We start from the raw sequence: 18,760 nt of genomic DNA, 5'->3' as shown, positions 1-18,760 counted from the left end.
AAAATTATCCAAACCTTATATTTAAAGGGACGCAATATGGTTTAACTCGAATGAAAGACTTCAAATAGGTATAATATATTACATTTATTAGGCTTTTACTTACATCTAAGTATATAAATTTATCTTAACTACTGTAGTCGACGGTTACATTTCGGTTCTTATCAATTTCAATAACGTTATCAAACTCTGCATACACTATACAGTTAATAGTTTCGGTTAGAGTTGATTCAAACCGAACTTCTACCCTTACACTGCCATGCTTTATAAGATTCCAATGAGTCATGGAATTTGATGACAAATCAGGAGTTAGGTCAAACGCTAATAGGCAGTAACCTTTTGCATATTGCTCCCTAGATATTCCATTACCTTCATTTAGAAAATGTATACCAGTCCCCGAAAATAAAGTGTGATAGGCTGCAGTAAAAATATCATTCTCGAATGATGGTTGCAATGCTTTTGAAGGTATTTGTTGGCCATCAATATATAAACAAAATGTGTTCATAGCATAGTTTTCAAAATTGAATGGATTTTTAGTAAGACTTCCATTGAATGCTGTGTTGTTTACAAATCCAACTATACATCTTTTAGGTACTTGCCCCAGAAAAATGTTGTCAAGAGTCTTTCCCTGAACCCCTGATGGTATAGTTAAAACTTTGACTTCAGCTCGAGTAATAGGATATTTTGCTGTAGTAGAGGCTAAGACTTTTTGATGTGCGAGGAGTACAGTTGGATTTATTCGTGCTCTACGAACAATAAGAGTTGCATCCGTAATGCATACTTTACATTTTATATCAGTAGAAGAACCCATCAGATTAAACGATTCTCTTGAGCGAATTAATTTGACACTCATTTGAACCCCATTAATTAAAAACTTTTCTTGGTTAAATATATCACCATGTAGATGTCCAATCATTTCTATTTCTTTACTTTCAGATGCTAGTTTTTGTCGTTTCAGAAATCCAGGATTTGTGTTGTCTGTTGAGTTCATTTGACCAGCTGCATCTTCATACCAAAGACCACAAGTCAAATGAGATTTCTTTGCGGCAGGAGAGTAGTTCAGCAGAGTTTCCAAATAAGCACGGTAAGCATATGTATTATTAGGTGGTGACACAAGTTTTTGATTTAAATATACATCTAACTGGCTGAATAGTGAGTGTAACCAGTTATTTATTGGTGCTATTACTGTGGGTGTGCTCACTTTTGATGAATCTAGGTTAACTATCTTTGCTTTAATATGTATTAACGTATGCGATAAATCTAGGTAATCGTCACCAGATCCTGGTACTTGAAATTCTATTGGTCCATCATCAGCAAGAGACGAAATTGGTTTGTAATGAATCCAAATACCATTTTCAATACTTGTTTGTGTTGATGGCAATGCAAATAAATCTAGTTCAGACTTTATACATTCACAAGAATGACTATGTAAGAAAGACATAATTCCTTAAATTTATTAGTTATGAAAAAATATCTTTTATGTTGGCACGAGAAACTGCCAATTTTTTAATAGCTTTCACTTTAGCAGCTGAGCGTGCACTGAGTGAGGAAAGACGCTTTCTCTTCGTTATATACCCCGATCCAGACATGTTTATTCTATCAATTTTTTCATCAACTTTTCGTTTTAAATTGGAACTAGCGTCCTTGAGGCGAGATTTTATTGAATCCTCCATGGGTCGTGCATTCACTAAGTCCGACAAAATACCAACTCCAGCGCCTAGTGCTTCTTTTCCTATAACTCTAGCACCCCTTGAAAGCAAAGGTAAAACTGATCTAAACAAGCCTCCTAAAAAACTGCCAATGCCATGACCACGTTGAAACGCGGCTCCTTTATATATTACTCCAATACCAGAACCAGCTTGATGGGAATAATAATGTTCGTAGGGGCAAGTCATATTATTATTATTATTATTATGAGAAAACATTGTTGTGTTTTTTAAAGTGAAGTTTGATACACACAGTTCCAAATTGAAATGGTATCTTTTGACCAGTGGTTGACCTTATATCTATTTCAATAGTGTCAAATTCTCGTCGCATGATTGGTAAATAGTGAGGAGGTGAAAAAACATGCATTTTATTCGCCCCATAAATATATTTCATTGGATCTAATGGTATAATTCTTAGTAAAGGAGTCATGACGTCACCTACTATCTGTGGTTCAACTATATCGCAATATACAAATAATTGTGATGGTAGACCTAAATGTAAATTTGCAGGACACTTTCCTGTGTTTCTTTCAATGAGATTCCTGTCAGGTTCAAACCCAAGTTGAAACGACAGCTTAGGAGATAGCTTCACTGATCTTATTGATTTATCGGTAACAGAAACACAAACTAATTTTGATACTTCATCATAACGAAATTTTATATTTTCCTTTGTATTATTTAAAGCTACCAAAATATGATCTATGTTGTCATAATTCGTCGCTGGAATATGAGTCTTGTAATATACTAAGGATGGTATTTGATCGCCTGGCATGGTCATGGATTTTGTAATATATATAATATTTTCATGTTCTTGTACAGTAAACATGGTACATGGATATTGAAATTCGGCAACTCCAACTGACCATTCCCCATCTAGCGTTAAGGATTTTGGTAATTTTGTTGAAAACTTCGTTGTTTTGTTATCAGGAAAGTACTCCATAGAACTGTTACTTAGCAATGTTAAATAGAAACTTTCTTTCATCATATTTTTTCTAATTCAGAGGCCAACACCCAGCTATTAAATTTATCTGGATAACCTTTCCACTTCACCAACACTTGCTTTCTGACACCAGAATATCGCGTACTGATTATTTTATCTATTTTATAACTTGAGGTAGGATTATAAGATACCTTTTGTAACTCCTTTTCATAGAAAGTCCCACTTATTGTTTCATTTTGTAAGTCTTTCAAAGTGTATACAACCCATGGAGACCGATCTATAATTGAGGATATAATAAATATTTCATCACTCCAATTAGATTCATATCCTTTTTGAAATATATGCTTATACTTGGTTATTCTTACATAGTCACCGATGTGGAAGTTAGGTAATTGTGTTGTTGCTTCTGTTTGTTTCTTATCTCTATCATATAAATTATTCCATACAGTCATAATATTATGTGAGTTAACATCACAGGGGCACATTTTAATACTTGAATGATAACTATGATTATATGCATATACCAAGTCTTGTAAAACATCAATATATTTATAAGTATTATTGTGTGTAAAATAACGCCACATCTTCATTTTGAGGGTTCTTTGAAATCTTTCAACAATACTTGCTTTAATATCGGGATTATTAGTAGTATAGTAATTTATATTTTTACTTTTTAAATAACTTTGCACATCTTTGGAAATAAATTCTGTACCCTTATCAGACTGAATATGTATGGGTGTTGCATTAGCTTCAATGAAAATACTTTCAAAACATTCTTTAATATTAAATGAATTTTTATTTTTCATAGCTCTTACAAATGCATATTTGCTAAATACATCAATTACACAAAGAATAAAGTTAAATCCATCATTGTACTTAGAATATGTTCTCAAATCACTTAAATCCGCTTGCCAAAGAATATTGAAATTTGACAGTATGTATTTGTTACGGGAAAACCTTCTTGTTACAGGTTTATGTAATGTGTATGTTTCTTGTGAGCGTAGCCAATCTTTTACATCTTCTCTTTTCATTTTACCTTTCATAGCTTTGGCTAATTTATTAATACTACCGAATGCAGCAGGATGAGAAGGGTTATAATAAATACTATTTATTTCTAATAAGGGCTCCATTTCTCCCAGACTAATTTTTTCTTGGGTTTTACTTTTTCTCTTTCAGTACTAGTTGGTGTTGAATTCGGATCTTTTCGAGGTGTAAAGTTCTTATGCTCATCTAATATTAGCTGAGTTATAAAGCCAGTTCTTTTAGTATTACCAAGGTAGGTAACTGGTGTATTGATATCTTTCAATAAAGTTGCAAATTGTTGCCATCCTACTGGATCAATTTTTCTACTTGGTCTAATAAAATCACTCACCAAGTCTATGATGTTACTTCCAGGAATTTTAACTTTGTCTATGAATACAGTACCCTCGCCATCCCAATTAATTTTATCCTTGTGATCAGACAAGAGACCTAGCAACAGCTCACCTTTCTTTAAATATGTTTTAGGTATCACTCTCAATATTTGTTTCGGTGTATACGTTGGTGAGTTAACCTTTTCGTGTTCATTTATATCAACTGTTGTTCGCTTTGGAGTCTGTTCAGCAACTATATTAGTCTTAGCTTCTTCCTGTAGTTTTATATCACTAAAATCTTTCTTTAAATTAAATTTATTATTCGTATCTAATTCCAGTTTATTATTATCAATTTTCATTTTGATATTATCTGTATCACCAGTATTAACATCAGAAAAATTAGTAACAATAGGTAACTCATAAGGTTTTCGGTCTTCTTGAGTATGGTGTAGGTACCTTTGTAAAATTTGTAAATAGAGAATACACTTTTCTCTATCTTCAATATTACTTTTTAATATATTTTGCATTTCGGCATCCAGTCTAGACATGGGACTGTCTAACATTGTTTGTTGATTAATTTTTTCTATTATACCTGGATCTATAAGTAACATTTTCTTAGCGTGTTCCATGTTCATGTTAGGGTATTTACTAGTGCACTCAGAACTGAACCTAATATTATTGGTAAAAATGATCCCCCTTTTTGAATTATAATATTTTTACGGACTTTGTTTGTAGTTTTACGCACCAGTTGTCGAAGTAAGTGTTTGTATTTCTTTAATTTATTCTTCTCATTTTCTGGGAGTTGTACTTTACCTTGTAAAACGTTATAGATACATTCACAAATACAATTTATCTCTTGTTCGTTGCAGGATTTTAAGAGTGCTTTTTGGTATTTTGGTTTAAGAATATGAAGAGCTTCTAAAAACTTTTTATGTGTCTTCAAGGTTCGAGACATTATTAATAAATGACGGAAATTTCTTGTTGCTTTGCATATTTAAACCCCTTTGTAGGTAAGTATACAGTACAGTAACAGTCAGAAGGGAATATTTTTGTTTTTAATCTACATATATCACTAGTATTTTGTTTTAAATCTATCATTAAATATCCATGAGGTTCTGTCGTTGCATCTTTATAAGAATCTTCCATGAATTTAGTATTTTCAGGTGATACTTGTCTCGCTAAGTGTCGAATCTGTGTTTTATCACGTGGATTTTTAAAATATATTATATAACTCGAGTTTAAGGAAATGTCCCTCTGACCTCTACCTTGATGAAACAAATTTTGAGTTATATAAAACACACTCAAATTTCTATGATGACTTCCTTTTGTAAAAATGTCAACGATGCGGCCATCCGATTCTCTCATAAGATCATCGATGATAACAAGCTGGGGACCTTTCCCATCAAACATACTAAGATCTGGCATACCTTGATGGTAATTAACAAGTTTCAAGTTGTATAAAGGTTGCATTTCATCAAAACACCATGTAACTTGATCGAAACTTGTACTACAAATATCTTTTACATATTTCAAGAAGTTTGTAACGAATTGTGACTTTCCACATCCACTTGGACCAGCAACTATTGCAGTAAAGGGATGAATGAAATGAAACATTTTTAAAACAAGTTGACTGCACAACGTTTTATTTAACAATGAAGATAATTTAATGAACAATATACATTTATAATAATCAAGTATAATTTGTCTTAAAACTAGAACACATACATGAAATGGTTTACAGGAACAAACATTGAAATACATTACCAAACTAACAATTATAAACTAGACATACACATTTATAAACACAATTAAGATAATATATAGTTCAAAGAATTACATTAAACATATTTGCAAGTAAACCAATATTTCACCGTTGTTATCTAAGTTTGTAATGACCCCAAGCTAATGTGTCAATACCATTAGGCAAAATATGCCTCTTAGTGTCGCTGTATGATAAACATTTTTTATTTATTTTTTGTGTATAAATTTTATGTTTGATTGATTTAAATCTTAACATTGCTCCGAATTGAATATTTTTCTCGAAAAGACATGCCTTATAGTTATGCATTTGCATATTTTTTGTAACACTTTTATTAACGCCTTTAGCCTTTGCAACAAATTTGTTTTCAACATCTATTGCATACATTTTAGATCTTAGACCCACAAATTCTCTAAATATTTTTCCATTATTTTCGTCTTTGAAAAAACCTATTTTCTTTTTGTTAACTTGTGGATACCCATAAATATTGTCAGATGGATAATCAGAAGAATCGAAATGCATCTTAAGGTCAGGTTTTATATCTTCATAAAAGTTGTTTGTAAATATTTGGTAAATTAAACTGTCTGTATCCGTATACAATAATTTATTTTTGTTTTGAAACTTAGGAATCATGTAGTTGTAATGGAATTCATACATAAGGGTCTTTGAAATATCTAAAATACAAAATCCTAAATATATTGGTTTATTATAATTAAGTTTACACTTTAGCATTTGTACTGCCACTAGGTCTGATGTGAATATACTTAAATTTTTAAAATCTGGCCTTGCAATGTAGTCGTTGACACCTAAAATTTTACCTCTATTTTCCCAATGTGTTAACAACTTAACATTTACTCTTTTTTCTATATTCTCCATAGTTTTTCCAAATACTGAATTATTCATTAATTTATAGAAATCTTTTTCAAAAACAGACTTTGCTAATGTCCGCATGTTTGTGTTTAAATCTATATATTTCTCTAACCAAGGACTTTGTTTAAACTTTAGTATCCTGTGTATTTTAGTTACCTTCATTCCCATACTAAGACATTGTTTAAGGTTTTTGTAATGTATTTTATATTTAATTTTATCGTTTAGATTTGAAATTAATTTTATATCTTTTGAATTACCAATGCATATATTTTCAGGACATAGTGGTAAGTCAGAATGCAAGTCGTGGAGATCATCAGGATATTTTAAATCAACTTCCAAAACGTAACCAATATTTGATGTATCGGATACATTAAAGTTTGTTTCAGGGTTTACCCATTCAAAGTCTCCAGTGGGTAGATATTGAGACATAGCCCAACCATACAAATTATTAGCATCCAAGTATATTAAATATGATTGAGGTTCATTTTTATCGTAATCTTCCATGAATTGATTGTTTGCTTTTGCATAACGATTGCTGCATTGAGATACACCACCTCTGATACCGGCCTTAAAAAATGCTATTTGTTCGTAATCCATCAATAGATCTAATTCAATTTTTGTATACTTCAACATTGCATCCCAACTTAACCCTGGAGCAGTGTAGTAGTGAGCGGGATCTAACCCATAAGTCTTAATACAAAGCTCTCTGAAGTTTTCAAAAACGTCAGTCAAGAGCAATACATCAGTTTTAAGATATAAGTTTGAGTAATCTAACATATTTTGACAACGAAAATGTTTCCAAATTTCATTTGCACGATTATAATCATCATCGGAGACATTTGAATCTGTTAACGAGCTATAGAACTCACTTTGAGTTGGAAGTGACTTGAGTTTTAATGAATCATAAGAAGTCATGAATTCGTAGGGATAAATTCCTTTTCTCCTTAATTTGGTAAAGTCGTCATTGCAAGGGAAGTTTCTTTTTAAATCATGAAATTGTTCATCACTAAGATTTTTAGCTAATTGATCTAGACTGCAAGATAAAAATTTATATGAATCTACAAATCTTAGACTTATCTGATTATTATTTACTGTTAATGTTTTTGAAAAAGAAATGTACCTCTCTTTATTTTGCGGAATTATTTTTACTTCTCCATCGACAAAATTTAGGGCATGAACAATAAAATGTGCATCATAATGACTCAGATTATGTAGGAATACTGGAATATAACGCGGAGTCTTAAATTTTTTTAAACAGATTTCATGAACTACACCTCTAATAGTGCCAGTATGAAAGTCAAAATCGAAATGTTTATCTTCGTTCAAATTCGTTTCACATACATGACAAATTTTAGATTCCGATAATAAATTATTTTCATCATCACTAGATAAAGGCTTAGGCCTCATTTGAAAAATATTTTTTGTACATATTAATTTTAAATCTTCATATAAACGTTTCATAAACTCTGTTGCGCAATCTGGCCCACTATATGTTTCGAATTTTGATAAAGTATCATCATACGAACATTTTATATAATAACCGAAACTATACACATCATGCTTTTGAATATTTTCTGTGTAAGACCTAGACGGATCATTAGAACATACATTTATTGGTTTTAAAAATGCTTCAAAGTCAGCATATATAACAAAGGGTAATTTTAGTTTGTTGTTAAAATTCTCAAATTTTATTTTATTATTTGCCGCTGGTTTTCCGAACCAGTCTTTCAATGTTTTAGTACCATCTGGTATATTGGTTTTAATATGAGCGCAATCATTTTCCTGATGATCATCTAATCGCTGTTGAGTTGGAAAATGTAATAAACATCCATCACATAAGAAAATTGCATGCTCTTGGTTAGAAATTTGTTTACTCACCAATCGCGACATATTTTTGATATAACAAAAATGAGCGTTTAAACCTTTCTTAAGGTATAACAAATTAATATGTACACTTTTACGAAATTTAGTCATTATTAATGGTCCAATTACATCATGAATTTTTTTCTCCCGATTATATTCTAATCCAAATATGTTAATACTTATATTATTCAATTTTTCAATTTTTGGTACATCCGAAAGCTTTACTGGAAAGGAGATGCCATTGAAGTTTAGTTTGTTTGAATGCATGCTGTACGATGAAACTCTATTACTTTTACTAGTAGTAGGATATAAGGCGGAAAGCAATGCCCATTTAAAACACATATTGTCAGCGTTTTGCACATTAATAACGGCTTTTCTTACTTTAATGTCATGAGGTAGGTCTATATACGAAGTGCCACGTAGTGGGTTGAATTTATTTATATTCATTTCTAAATGTTTGATTTGCGTTAAACTCCAACCGCTATCTTTTTTCTCGAATGAACTGATTTTATTTGATAACGTCTCAATTAATGATGAAAAAAAAATATTTAAGTCATCACCTTGAGAAACAGTATAATTACATGTTTGAAAATCGAATGTGTTTGTAAGATCTTTGGTTTGCTGTGTAAAATTTGCATGTAGTATAAAATTGATCTTAAACAAAATGTGCATTTTAATGGACTCTTCGATCAATGAACAAATATTATCTTTTATTGAATTAAAAAATAATTCGGGCGTTTTAAGTGTATCTACTGATTCATTTAATTTACTTTTGATTCTGTATGAAATTATTCGCTGACCGAAAGCTGATTCGATTACTGAAACATTAGCTTGAGTACTATGAGATTTAAAAATATTATTTTTGTGAATGTTACTTTTTATGTGGTTGGCAAAATATCTTTTACTTACAAGTCGTTGACAAACATCACACATAACCTTTCCATTGTCTGTGAGGTTGATATCAGATGACGTTGAAGCACCTTCATTAACTTTTATCCTCTTGGCCTTCGGACTGTCGATGTCATAGCTGCTTCTCTTCATTGCACCTCCGACTTGTTGGTGTTGACTATGAAAAAAAAAAAAATGTATTTATATTTCAAGATTTAAATAATGTAATATAGAAAGAAATGCATGTAGAAAAAAAAAAATATACATACTTAGTAGGATTTTCAAGCAAGCAGGAAGTCTGAAGCGATTCTTTATCGTGTTGACTACTTTGATTTATGATTGCACTTTCGACTTGTCTGCATATATCGATGAGTTCATTGTTAATTTCTATTTCTTCACAAACTTTTGCAAGTTCTTCTTCAATTTGACTTTCATCGACGAAAACAGTTGTATAAATTTTTTGGAAACTATCCATTATGATGTGTAGAACAGGGTTACAGAGGAGGTCGTTTATACGTGTATGAAGTTGTAAACCAACTGGTAATGATATGAAAATGGCACTTTCTTCTTATATACTTAGCAAGTAATTATACATCAAAACAAAATAATTAGCATGACAATCAACCCTCACTTAATAGTTATTATACCATAAATAAATATTTTAAAAGTATGATTAGGTCATTAACTAATTATTTATTGTTAAATGAGTATTTCTTACTACTCTCTGTTTTCGAAATATCTGTGCACATTTTGTATATAACATTATTCATTTCTTTATATGTTGAACTGTTTTCGTCTGTGTAATATTTGATTCTTAGGGATGCATGTTTCCAATGTTGAGACTGTGGCACGTTGGATAATTTATTTAAATCATAAATATCTATTTTTATTAAATGTGACGAATGTGCTTCATCATCTCTGTTAGTAGTTATATACACTGTTCCACCATCTCGTTGAGCTCTAGATACGGTTGATGAAAGTTTTCTAATTTTTGTCTTTGGCAATTCGAATATTGAGTCCAAGTTATCATTCGAATTATTTCTTTTTAAAATTTTTGATTTCTTTGTTTCTTGAGATATGTCTTCCTCGTCAGATAGCGTGCAATAATATTGTTTAAATGTATTTGCTTCATATATATTCTAAAACAACACAAAGGCAAAGTTAGTGTCAAATGAAATGATATTGGAAAGTGACACAAATCAATTCAATATTATCAAGACTTACTTACCTCCATTGTTGACACTTGGATGCACTACACTTCACAAACCAAACTGTTCACTGTTACTTCACCAAACGAACTATGAGAGCATACTCCTCCCTTCCTGCTTATAAGCACTCACTTATCAGCGTCTAAATATATTTGGTTATTGTAACCACCCGAGATAACTACATCCTATTACCTTATCATCGGTCAAAGTTCCAATGCTATTGATTCACCATATCCTAATGGGCCAACAAACAAGTACGAACAAGTTTCCTTTCATTATGATAAGTACCTTATCAGTGCCCGGAGTTATTTAAAATGTGAATTATGCATTACGGATGCAACTCTTATTGTTCGTAGAGCACGAATAAATCCAACTTACGAAGTGATATAAAATGTAAAGTATGCATTACGGATGCAACTCTTATTGTTCGTAGAGCACGAATAAATCCAACTGTACTCCTCGCACATCAAAAAGTCTTAGCCTCTACTACAGCAAAATATCCTATTACTCGAGCTGAAGTCAAAGTTTTAACTATACCATCAGGGGTTCAGGGAAAGACTCTTGACAACATTTTTCTGGGGCAAGTACCTAAAAGATGTATAGTTGGATTTGTAAACAACACAGCATTCAATGGAAGTCTTACTAAAAATCCATTCAATTTTGAAAACTATGCTATGAACACATTTTGTTTATATATTGATGGCCAACAAATACCTTCAAAAGCATTGCAACCATCATTCGAGAATGATATTTTTACTGCAGCCTATCACACTTTATTTTCGGGGACTGGTATACATTTTCTAAATGAAGGTAATGGAATATCTAGGGAGCAATATGCAAAAGGTTACTGCCTATTAGCGTTTGACCTAACTCCTGATTTGTCATCAAATTCCATGACTCATTGGAATCTTATAAAGCATGGCAGTGTAAGGGTAGAAGTTCGGTTTGAATCAACTCTAACCGAAACTATTAACTGTATAGTGTATGCAGAGTTTGATAACGTTATTGAAATTGATAAGAACCGAAATGTAACCGTCGACTACAGTAGTTAAGATAAATTTATATACTTAGATGTAAGTAAAAGCCTAATAAATGTAATATATTATACCTATTTGAAGTCTTTCATTCGAGTTAAACCATATTGCGTCCCTTTAAATATAAGGTTTGGATAATTTTGCTCTGCATTTGTAAATAGTGTATTGTACCTATCAGAGGTATCGATAAGTAGGCATGCACAATGGATACAATCGAGATTCAGAAGCATTTAAGTAAAATTCATTGTAGCTTGAAAAACAATGTCTATGCAGCAAACCGATTACCGCTATACGTTAAGACTCCAATGTACTTGATAAGTAATTTGGACCCTGACAGTGAACCAGGCTCTCACTGGGTAGGCATGTACATAGACAGAAATGGCATCGGTGGGTATTTTGATTCATATGGCCGACCACCAACAGGCCATCACAAAGCCTTTTTCAGAAGGAACGCAAAGCATTGGGATTTTAATAGATATAGAATACAACTTGATTGGTCTTCAGTTTGTGGAGAATATAGTCTTACATACTTGCATTACATGTATTATGGAAATACACTCAGAGATTTTTTAAGCCTGTTTTGTGAGGATAAATTGATAAACGATATTGTAGTATCGCAATTGTTCAAAAGGTTGTTTTGGAAATAATAAACAATGTCAATACGAAGTTTTTTTTTATTGCATTACCATGCGCATACCCCCATCATTAACGACACAGTGATAATGACCCTATTATGTTGTGAGGACAGCGAGTGGTGATTAGATAAGTAAGGTCCGTATTGTTATATGGACATAGCGAGCTTAATGAGATAAGGAGGTGATTAGATAATGAATTAGAGGTCGTTATTCATAAAAGCTAACTTCGTAAGCAAAGGAGATAGCGTAAAATAAATGCGTGCAATCGATCGGGCGTGGTCGGAAACCCCCATTTTGACACCAAACTTTTTTTTTTTTTTTTTTTTTTTTTTTTTTTTTTTTAGCCGGGCTCGCCCCTCGATCGTGGCAAACAGGGCAGCGGGGGGACGGGGAAGCGAGGGGGAAAAGTCGGTGCCCCACAACCGGTGAATAGAGAGGGGAGGGGGGAAAATCGGTGCCCCAGAACCGGTGAATCCCTACTACTCGTTGCTTTGCAATAACAATAAAGCATCTGCCTCTCAGGCTGACGCTTCTAGTTCTTCTCACACTACTGTTTCTTCAGAAACACAGACGAATATGTCTGTGCATTTTTCTGCTAATAATATTAACAAATTTACTCTTTTGTCCACAGCCGTGGTTGAAGCGGTCAATCCACAAACTAATAAGCGCGCGATAGTGCGTATTCTACTAGACTCAGGTAGTCTAGTCAGTCTAGTCTAATGTCTCAAAGTCTTAAAGACATGCTAGGTTTACAATCTCTATCTATGGAGCCTGTAAACATTGTAGGGATCGGGAATTCTATTTCTCACTGCGTAAATGACTTTTGTTCATTCCAATTAAAATCATTAAACAGTGACTATATTACAAACTTAACTTGCCTGGTGCTACCTAAACTTACAGATAATATTCCTAAATCATTTGTTAATGCAAGGTTCCTTAATATACCTGCAAATGTTCAGTTGGCCGATCCAACTTTTTATAAACCGTCACCGATTGACGTGTTAGTCGGCGCTGATCTATTTTTTAACATTGTAGGTAGTGAACGTCAATCTTTAGGTTCTAACAAACCTCAGCTTATCTATACAGAATTCGGATGGATTATATCCGGTTCCGTCTGTTTACCATATCATATTTCCAATAGGAAATCTAATTATATAAATTGTAATTTTAATGTTTTAACTAATCAAGATAATTTTAACAATCGTTTAAGTAAATTTTGGGAGCTAGAGGAAATTCCAAATTCTGCTAGGCTATTGAGCGAAGACGAGAAGGCCTGTGAGCAACATTTTAAAACTAACGCTACTCGTGATTCTTTCGGTCGTTTTTGTGTGCGTTTACCTTTAAAGTATTCGCCCCATTCCTTAGGTAATTCTTATTTAATGGCAAAATATAGATTTTTAAACTTAGAGAAACGATTTAAAACGCAACCGGAGCTTAAGGTTCAATACTCACAATTTATCGATGAGTATCGAAAGTTGGGTCACTGTTCTGTTTTGATTGATCATAGACCGCAACCCTCTTACTTTCTGTGTCATCACGCGGTATTCAAACAGAGCAGCGAGTCAACTAAGTTACGCGTTGTATTTGACGGCTCCGCCTGCACCTCCTCCGGTCTTTCAATCAACAGTTTACAATATATAGGCCCTACGGTCCAGGATTCTCTGTTCTCCATACTATTGAGATTTCGTCAACACCAATACGTGTTAACCGGCGACATCGAGAAGATGTTCCGACAAATTAATGTTCACGAGGATGATCGTAATCTCCAACTTATTTTATGGAGGGAGGATGAGTCGAGACCTCTTCAAGTTCTTAGGCTTAATACTGTCACTTACGGCCTTGCAAGCGCTAGTTATTTAAGCACTAAGTGTATCTGGCAACTAGGGGAGGAATGCCGGGACGATTTAATCAAACAAATAATTCAACGCGATTTTTATATGGACGACCTAATTACAGGCACTGATTCCATATCACAATTACATCACATATTAAATTCAGTCATTTCAGTTTTACGTTCAGGTTGCTTTCCACTTCGAAAATTTAAATCAAATGTTGCCTCCATTCTTGAAGATTCTTTAAAGGATAATCAAGGAGCTTTAACTCTTAGCGAATCGACGAGTACCTTGGGTTTGCAATGGGAACCTTCGTCAGACATTTTACGCGTCATGATAAGCATTCCCTACGAGTGCGATGAACCGGTTACGAAAAGATTGATTTTGTCACATTCGTTTAAAATCTTCGATCCTCTTGGGTTACTAAGTCCATGTACAATTCGATCTAAGGTCTTGTTACAGGAATTATGGCGTCGTAGCATAGACTGGTCTGAACCCGTTCCATCTGACTTGCAACAACAATGGAACGAGATAAAGTTGGATTTTTTAGACTTAAACTCAATTCATGTACCTAGACTAGTCCTATGTGAGAAACCTACTATAATAGAACTTCATTCATTTTGTGATGCCTCTGGTTCAGCTTACGGTTGTTGTATCTATTTAAGATCCATTAGTGAGGATGGTCGAGTTATAGTAAATTTGCTCTGTTCTAAATCTAAGGTAAACCCTAGCAAGCCAGTTACAATCCCGCGATTGGAACTGTTAGGTGCGTTACTCACTGCTAGGCTATGTAAAATAGTTCTAGGGTCTTTACGATGTAAAATATCGCGTTGCGTGCACTGGTGTGATTCCAGTGTTGTTTTAGGGTGGCTGCATACCAATCCAAATAAGTTAAAAACTTTTGTCGCTAACCGAGTAGTTGAAATCACAGAATCTACTTCCACAGCTGATTGGCGTCATGTACCAACCAGCGAAAACCCCGCAGACTTGATCTCGAGAGGTAAAAAGGCTAGTTTTCTTCGAAATTCAATTCGTGGTTCTGTACCATCATGGGGATGGGGACTGTGACTTGCTCGAAGTTAAGGCTAATGTAGTGCAAACATTCGAACTTCTAATTCATTTTGATAGGTTTTCTAATTTTATACGTCTGAAACGTTCGTTTGCGTACGTTTTGCGATTTCTTCACAATATTAAATCACCAAAATCTAAAATCATCGGGCCATTAACTGCAGAAGAGTTAAATAATTCTTTCATATTCCTTTGAAAATTCTCTCAGCAGGAATCTTTTCCACTCGAGTATGAAGCATTAAATAAAAAACGCTCCATTTCAATTAAAAGTAATTTACAATCACTATGTCCATTTTTAGATGAAAATGGCCTAATTCGTGTCGGCGGTCGACTCGATCGTTCCGACTACGACTATAATAAAAAACACCCTATTGTTTTGCATGCTAAACATCGTTTATGTCATCTTATATTTAATTATGAACATTTGAGACATATGCACGCAGGTCCGCAGTTATTGTTATGTACTGTGCGCGATTTTGTGTGGCCATTGGGTGGTAGGACTTTAGCACGTCGCACGGTACGCAGCTGCGTGCGGTGTAAACGCCTACAGGCTAAAACGATTACTCCATTAATGGGACACCTCCCACCACAACGCACTATGCCTGATTTTCCATTTCAAACAACGGGGCTTGATTTCGGTGGTCCGTTCACTATCATAAATAAAAGGGGTCGCGGCGCAAGAGCTTCCAAGTGTTATGTATGCCTTTTCGTATGTTTTCGGTACAAGTGTGTTCACTTGGAGGCAGTTACTGAGTTAACAAAGGATGCGTTTATCATGACCTTGCGTAGGTTTATTGCTCGTCGCGGTAAACCGTTAGAAATATTTTGTGATAACGGACGTAATTTCGTCGCGGCAGCTAAGGAACTAGCAAACTTTTTTAAGGAAAATTCAAATAATTTAATTAATTTTGCAACGAATGAGAATATAAAATTTCACTTTATTCCTACTTATGCCCCTCATTTTGGAGGACTCTGGGAGGCCGGAATCAAGTCAGCCAAGCACCATATAAAGCGTGTCATGGGCAATTCCTATTTCACTTATGAGGAGTTGTCTACTTTGTTTGCGCAGGTGGAGGCTATTCTAAATAGTCGTCCCTTGTGCCCCATGTCTTCCTCTCCTCATGATTTCCTTTCTCTCACTCCAGGGCACTTTCTGATCGGTCGGCCGCTCACTTCGCTGCCTGACCCTGAGCTTCACGAAGAGAAATCTACCCGCTTGCAGCGCTACGCACGCATCGAGCAGACTCGCCAACACTTCTGGAGGCGTTGGCAGAACGAATATATCTGCGAGCTGCAGCAGCGTGTCAAGTGGCGCTCTAACAATTCCAACTCTCTGCACGTGGGGGATCTCGTTCTTCTTCGAGAAGATAACGCTCCGCCTCTTCAATGGCGTATGGGACGTGTGGCGCACCTTTATCCAGGAGTTGATGGTGTAGCCAGAGTGGCTGATGTTAACACGCAAAGGGGCCAAGTAAGACGGACACTCACGCGACTTTGTCCACTGATGGAGTGTTAATACTGTAATACCAGGAGGTATTACAGGGGGGGAGCCTGTTTACGCACAAGATAATCATTGCGGTGCAATTTTGGAAGGCGCTTTCACTACCAGGGACCCGTTCCGGGAGTGGGGTAGTGTGGGCGGTTAATCGTCTTCACACGCGCGGTCGAGCTGGACACATCAATCCTATTTTTGTATAATTTCGGGCTTGCCATGTTGTAATTTTGAAGTCAGAAATAAAGCTTCTGATTTCCAAGATTTCTTTTATTTAACAAATATTATTCTATTTTATCCTCGTAGTGTTCATTTTCGCTATATAAAGAACCTATGTGTAAAATTCCAGCACGCTTAAGTTCAGCGGTTTCCCTTTGCGTTAATCTCTGGCACAGCAACTCACTCATTTAGTCAGACAGTCATCTCGATGTGTATATACGAGTATATATGTACTAGCTGACCCGGCAAACGTTGTGTTGCCATATAAATAAAAAAAATGTTAAGGATGAACAACCCTTATCACTTAGGTGTAAAAAAATAGATAGTGGCCGATTCTCAGACCTACTGAATATGTATATAAATTTGGTGAAAATCGATGAGGCCGTTTCGGAGGAGTACGGTAACTAACACGAGAATTTTATATATAAGATATATTATATAATGTATGTGTAATCTCCTCTTAATTTTCTTTATTTTGACACCCTACTCAATAGATTTGGTTAACTTTTTTAAAACGTTAGAGGTAGCATTTCATTATTTTTTTCCAACAAGCCTGATACAAAATGTCATAGTGTTTGCTTCAAAATTGACGATTGTTCAAATGAACTTTTAACCCTTATTTTACCCTCTACGGGGTTGATTTTTCGGAGAGGATAAATAGGTGCGTCCTTGTTCCTATCCAGAAACCCAAATACAAAATTTTATAATAGTTGCTTCAAAATTAAAGGATTTCAAAAAAACTTTTTTCCCCTATTTTACCCTCTTAAGGGTAGAATTTCCAAAAGGCCTTTCTTAGTACTTATTCAAGCTATATAGAGAACCTGTGTGCAAAATTTCAGAACTGTAAGGTCCTTGGTTTAGGCTGTACGTTGATTTCTGAAAAATGAAAAAGTCATTTAGTTAGTCAGTCAGTCAGTCACCTTACTGTTTTATATATATACAAATATGTTTTTATAATCTCCGTTTAATTTCTTTCCATTTGATACCCTACTCGATAGGTTCGGTTAACTTTTCTTTTTAAATGTGTTACTATTTCGCGCCAAAAATCCGCCATTTTGATTTTTTTTTACTAACACCTATTTAAGGACACTCGGGTCATTGAGACAAATATAATGACACTTTAACTGTTGAAATTCATCCAGCCGTTTGTTAGATAGGATCAAATAAAGAAAGACAAACATACAAGATACGCGCGAAAAACATAACCCTTCCTTGGCAGTCGGGTAAAAATACTAAAAATAAAAATAAATACCTGGTACGGAACCCTCCGTGTGCGAGTTCGACTCGCACTTGGCCAATTATTATCTTGTGACATACTTTAATATCTGTGGTTAGCTAGCTGAGGTCGTTCTACTTGCGTATCTACATATTCTAAGGCCTTGTTAACATGTAATGGTAAGTAGTGCTTATTCGGATTCGTGGGCGTTCTCTTTGTTCCCCTTCAAACATTCATATTATTGCAGTGGATAATAAATGTGGTCTTCATATATTCTATACCTACATAATTTTTTTCAAGCCTTGCCGTCTTTCATGATACATGGAACTGCAGGTGTTTATAGGCGATGTTGCCCAATCAGCATCGTATATTATTTTATATTTATGTATGCTATAACACTATGGCTACAAATTATTAATAGACTATCAGATTGTAACAAATAGTTCTAGTCACGTACGCTAGCGTTCCTTGTGAGATTTATACCCGGCAAACATATACAGATGAGTGTAAAGATCTTTAAATTATTAATTTATATTTAAGTATATTTAGTTTAAAAATTACAATTTTAAAAGAACTCTCTTTACCTACTTATGCTATAGCGGTGTATATTATAGCGTCAATATATTTGGGTCGTCATGTATTCTATCACATAATTTTCTAAAACTAATCCATCATTTATTT

At 34.1% G+C, this 18,760-nt stretch overlaps 1 protein-coding gene across 1 annotated transcript; it reads right to left on the bottom strand.

Annotated features, from left to right (window-relative positions):
* Positions 1–1,074: 1,074 nt before the first annotated feature.
* LOC140744853 (uncharacterized) lies at positions 1,075–9,850 on the bottom strand. Its single transcript, XM_073076546.1, has 2 exons — positions 9,645–9,850; positions 1,075–9,553 (listed from the first exon to the last, which is right to left on the bottom strand). The coding sequence occupies exons 1-2, from the start codon at positions 9,848–9,850 to the stop codon at positions 5,872–5,874; spliced, it is 3,888 nt and encodes a 1,295-aa protein (XP_072932647.1). The 3' UTR covers positions 1,075–5,871.
* Positions 9,851–18,760: the final 8,910 nt, after the last annotated feature.

Source organism: Epargyreus clarus, unplaced genomic scaffold (genome assembly GCF_041222505.1).
Source record: "Epargyreus clarus isolate Ecla_fem2 unplaced genomic scaffold, WU_Ecla_fem_2.2 ptg000009l, whole genome shotgun sequence".
Lineage (NCBI taxonomy): Eukaryota > Metazoa > Arthropoda > Insecta > Lepidoptera > Hesperiidae > Epargyreus > Epargyreus clarus.
Note: the sequence above shows the minus strand (reverse complement) of the source record. Positions and strands in the feature narration are given on the sequence as shown.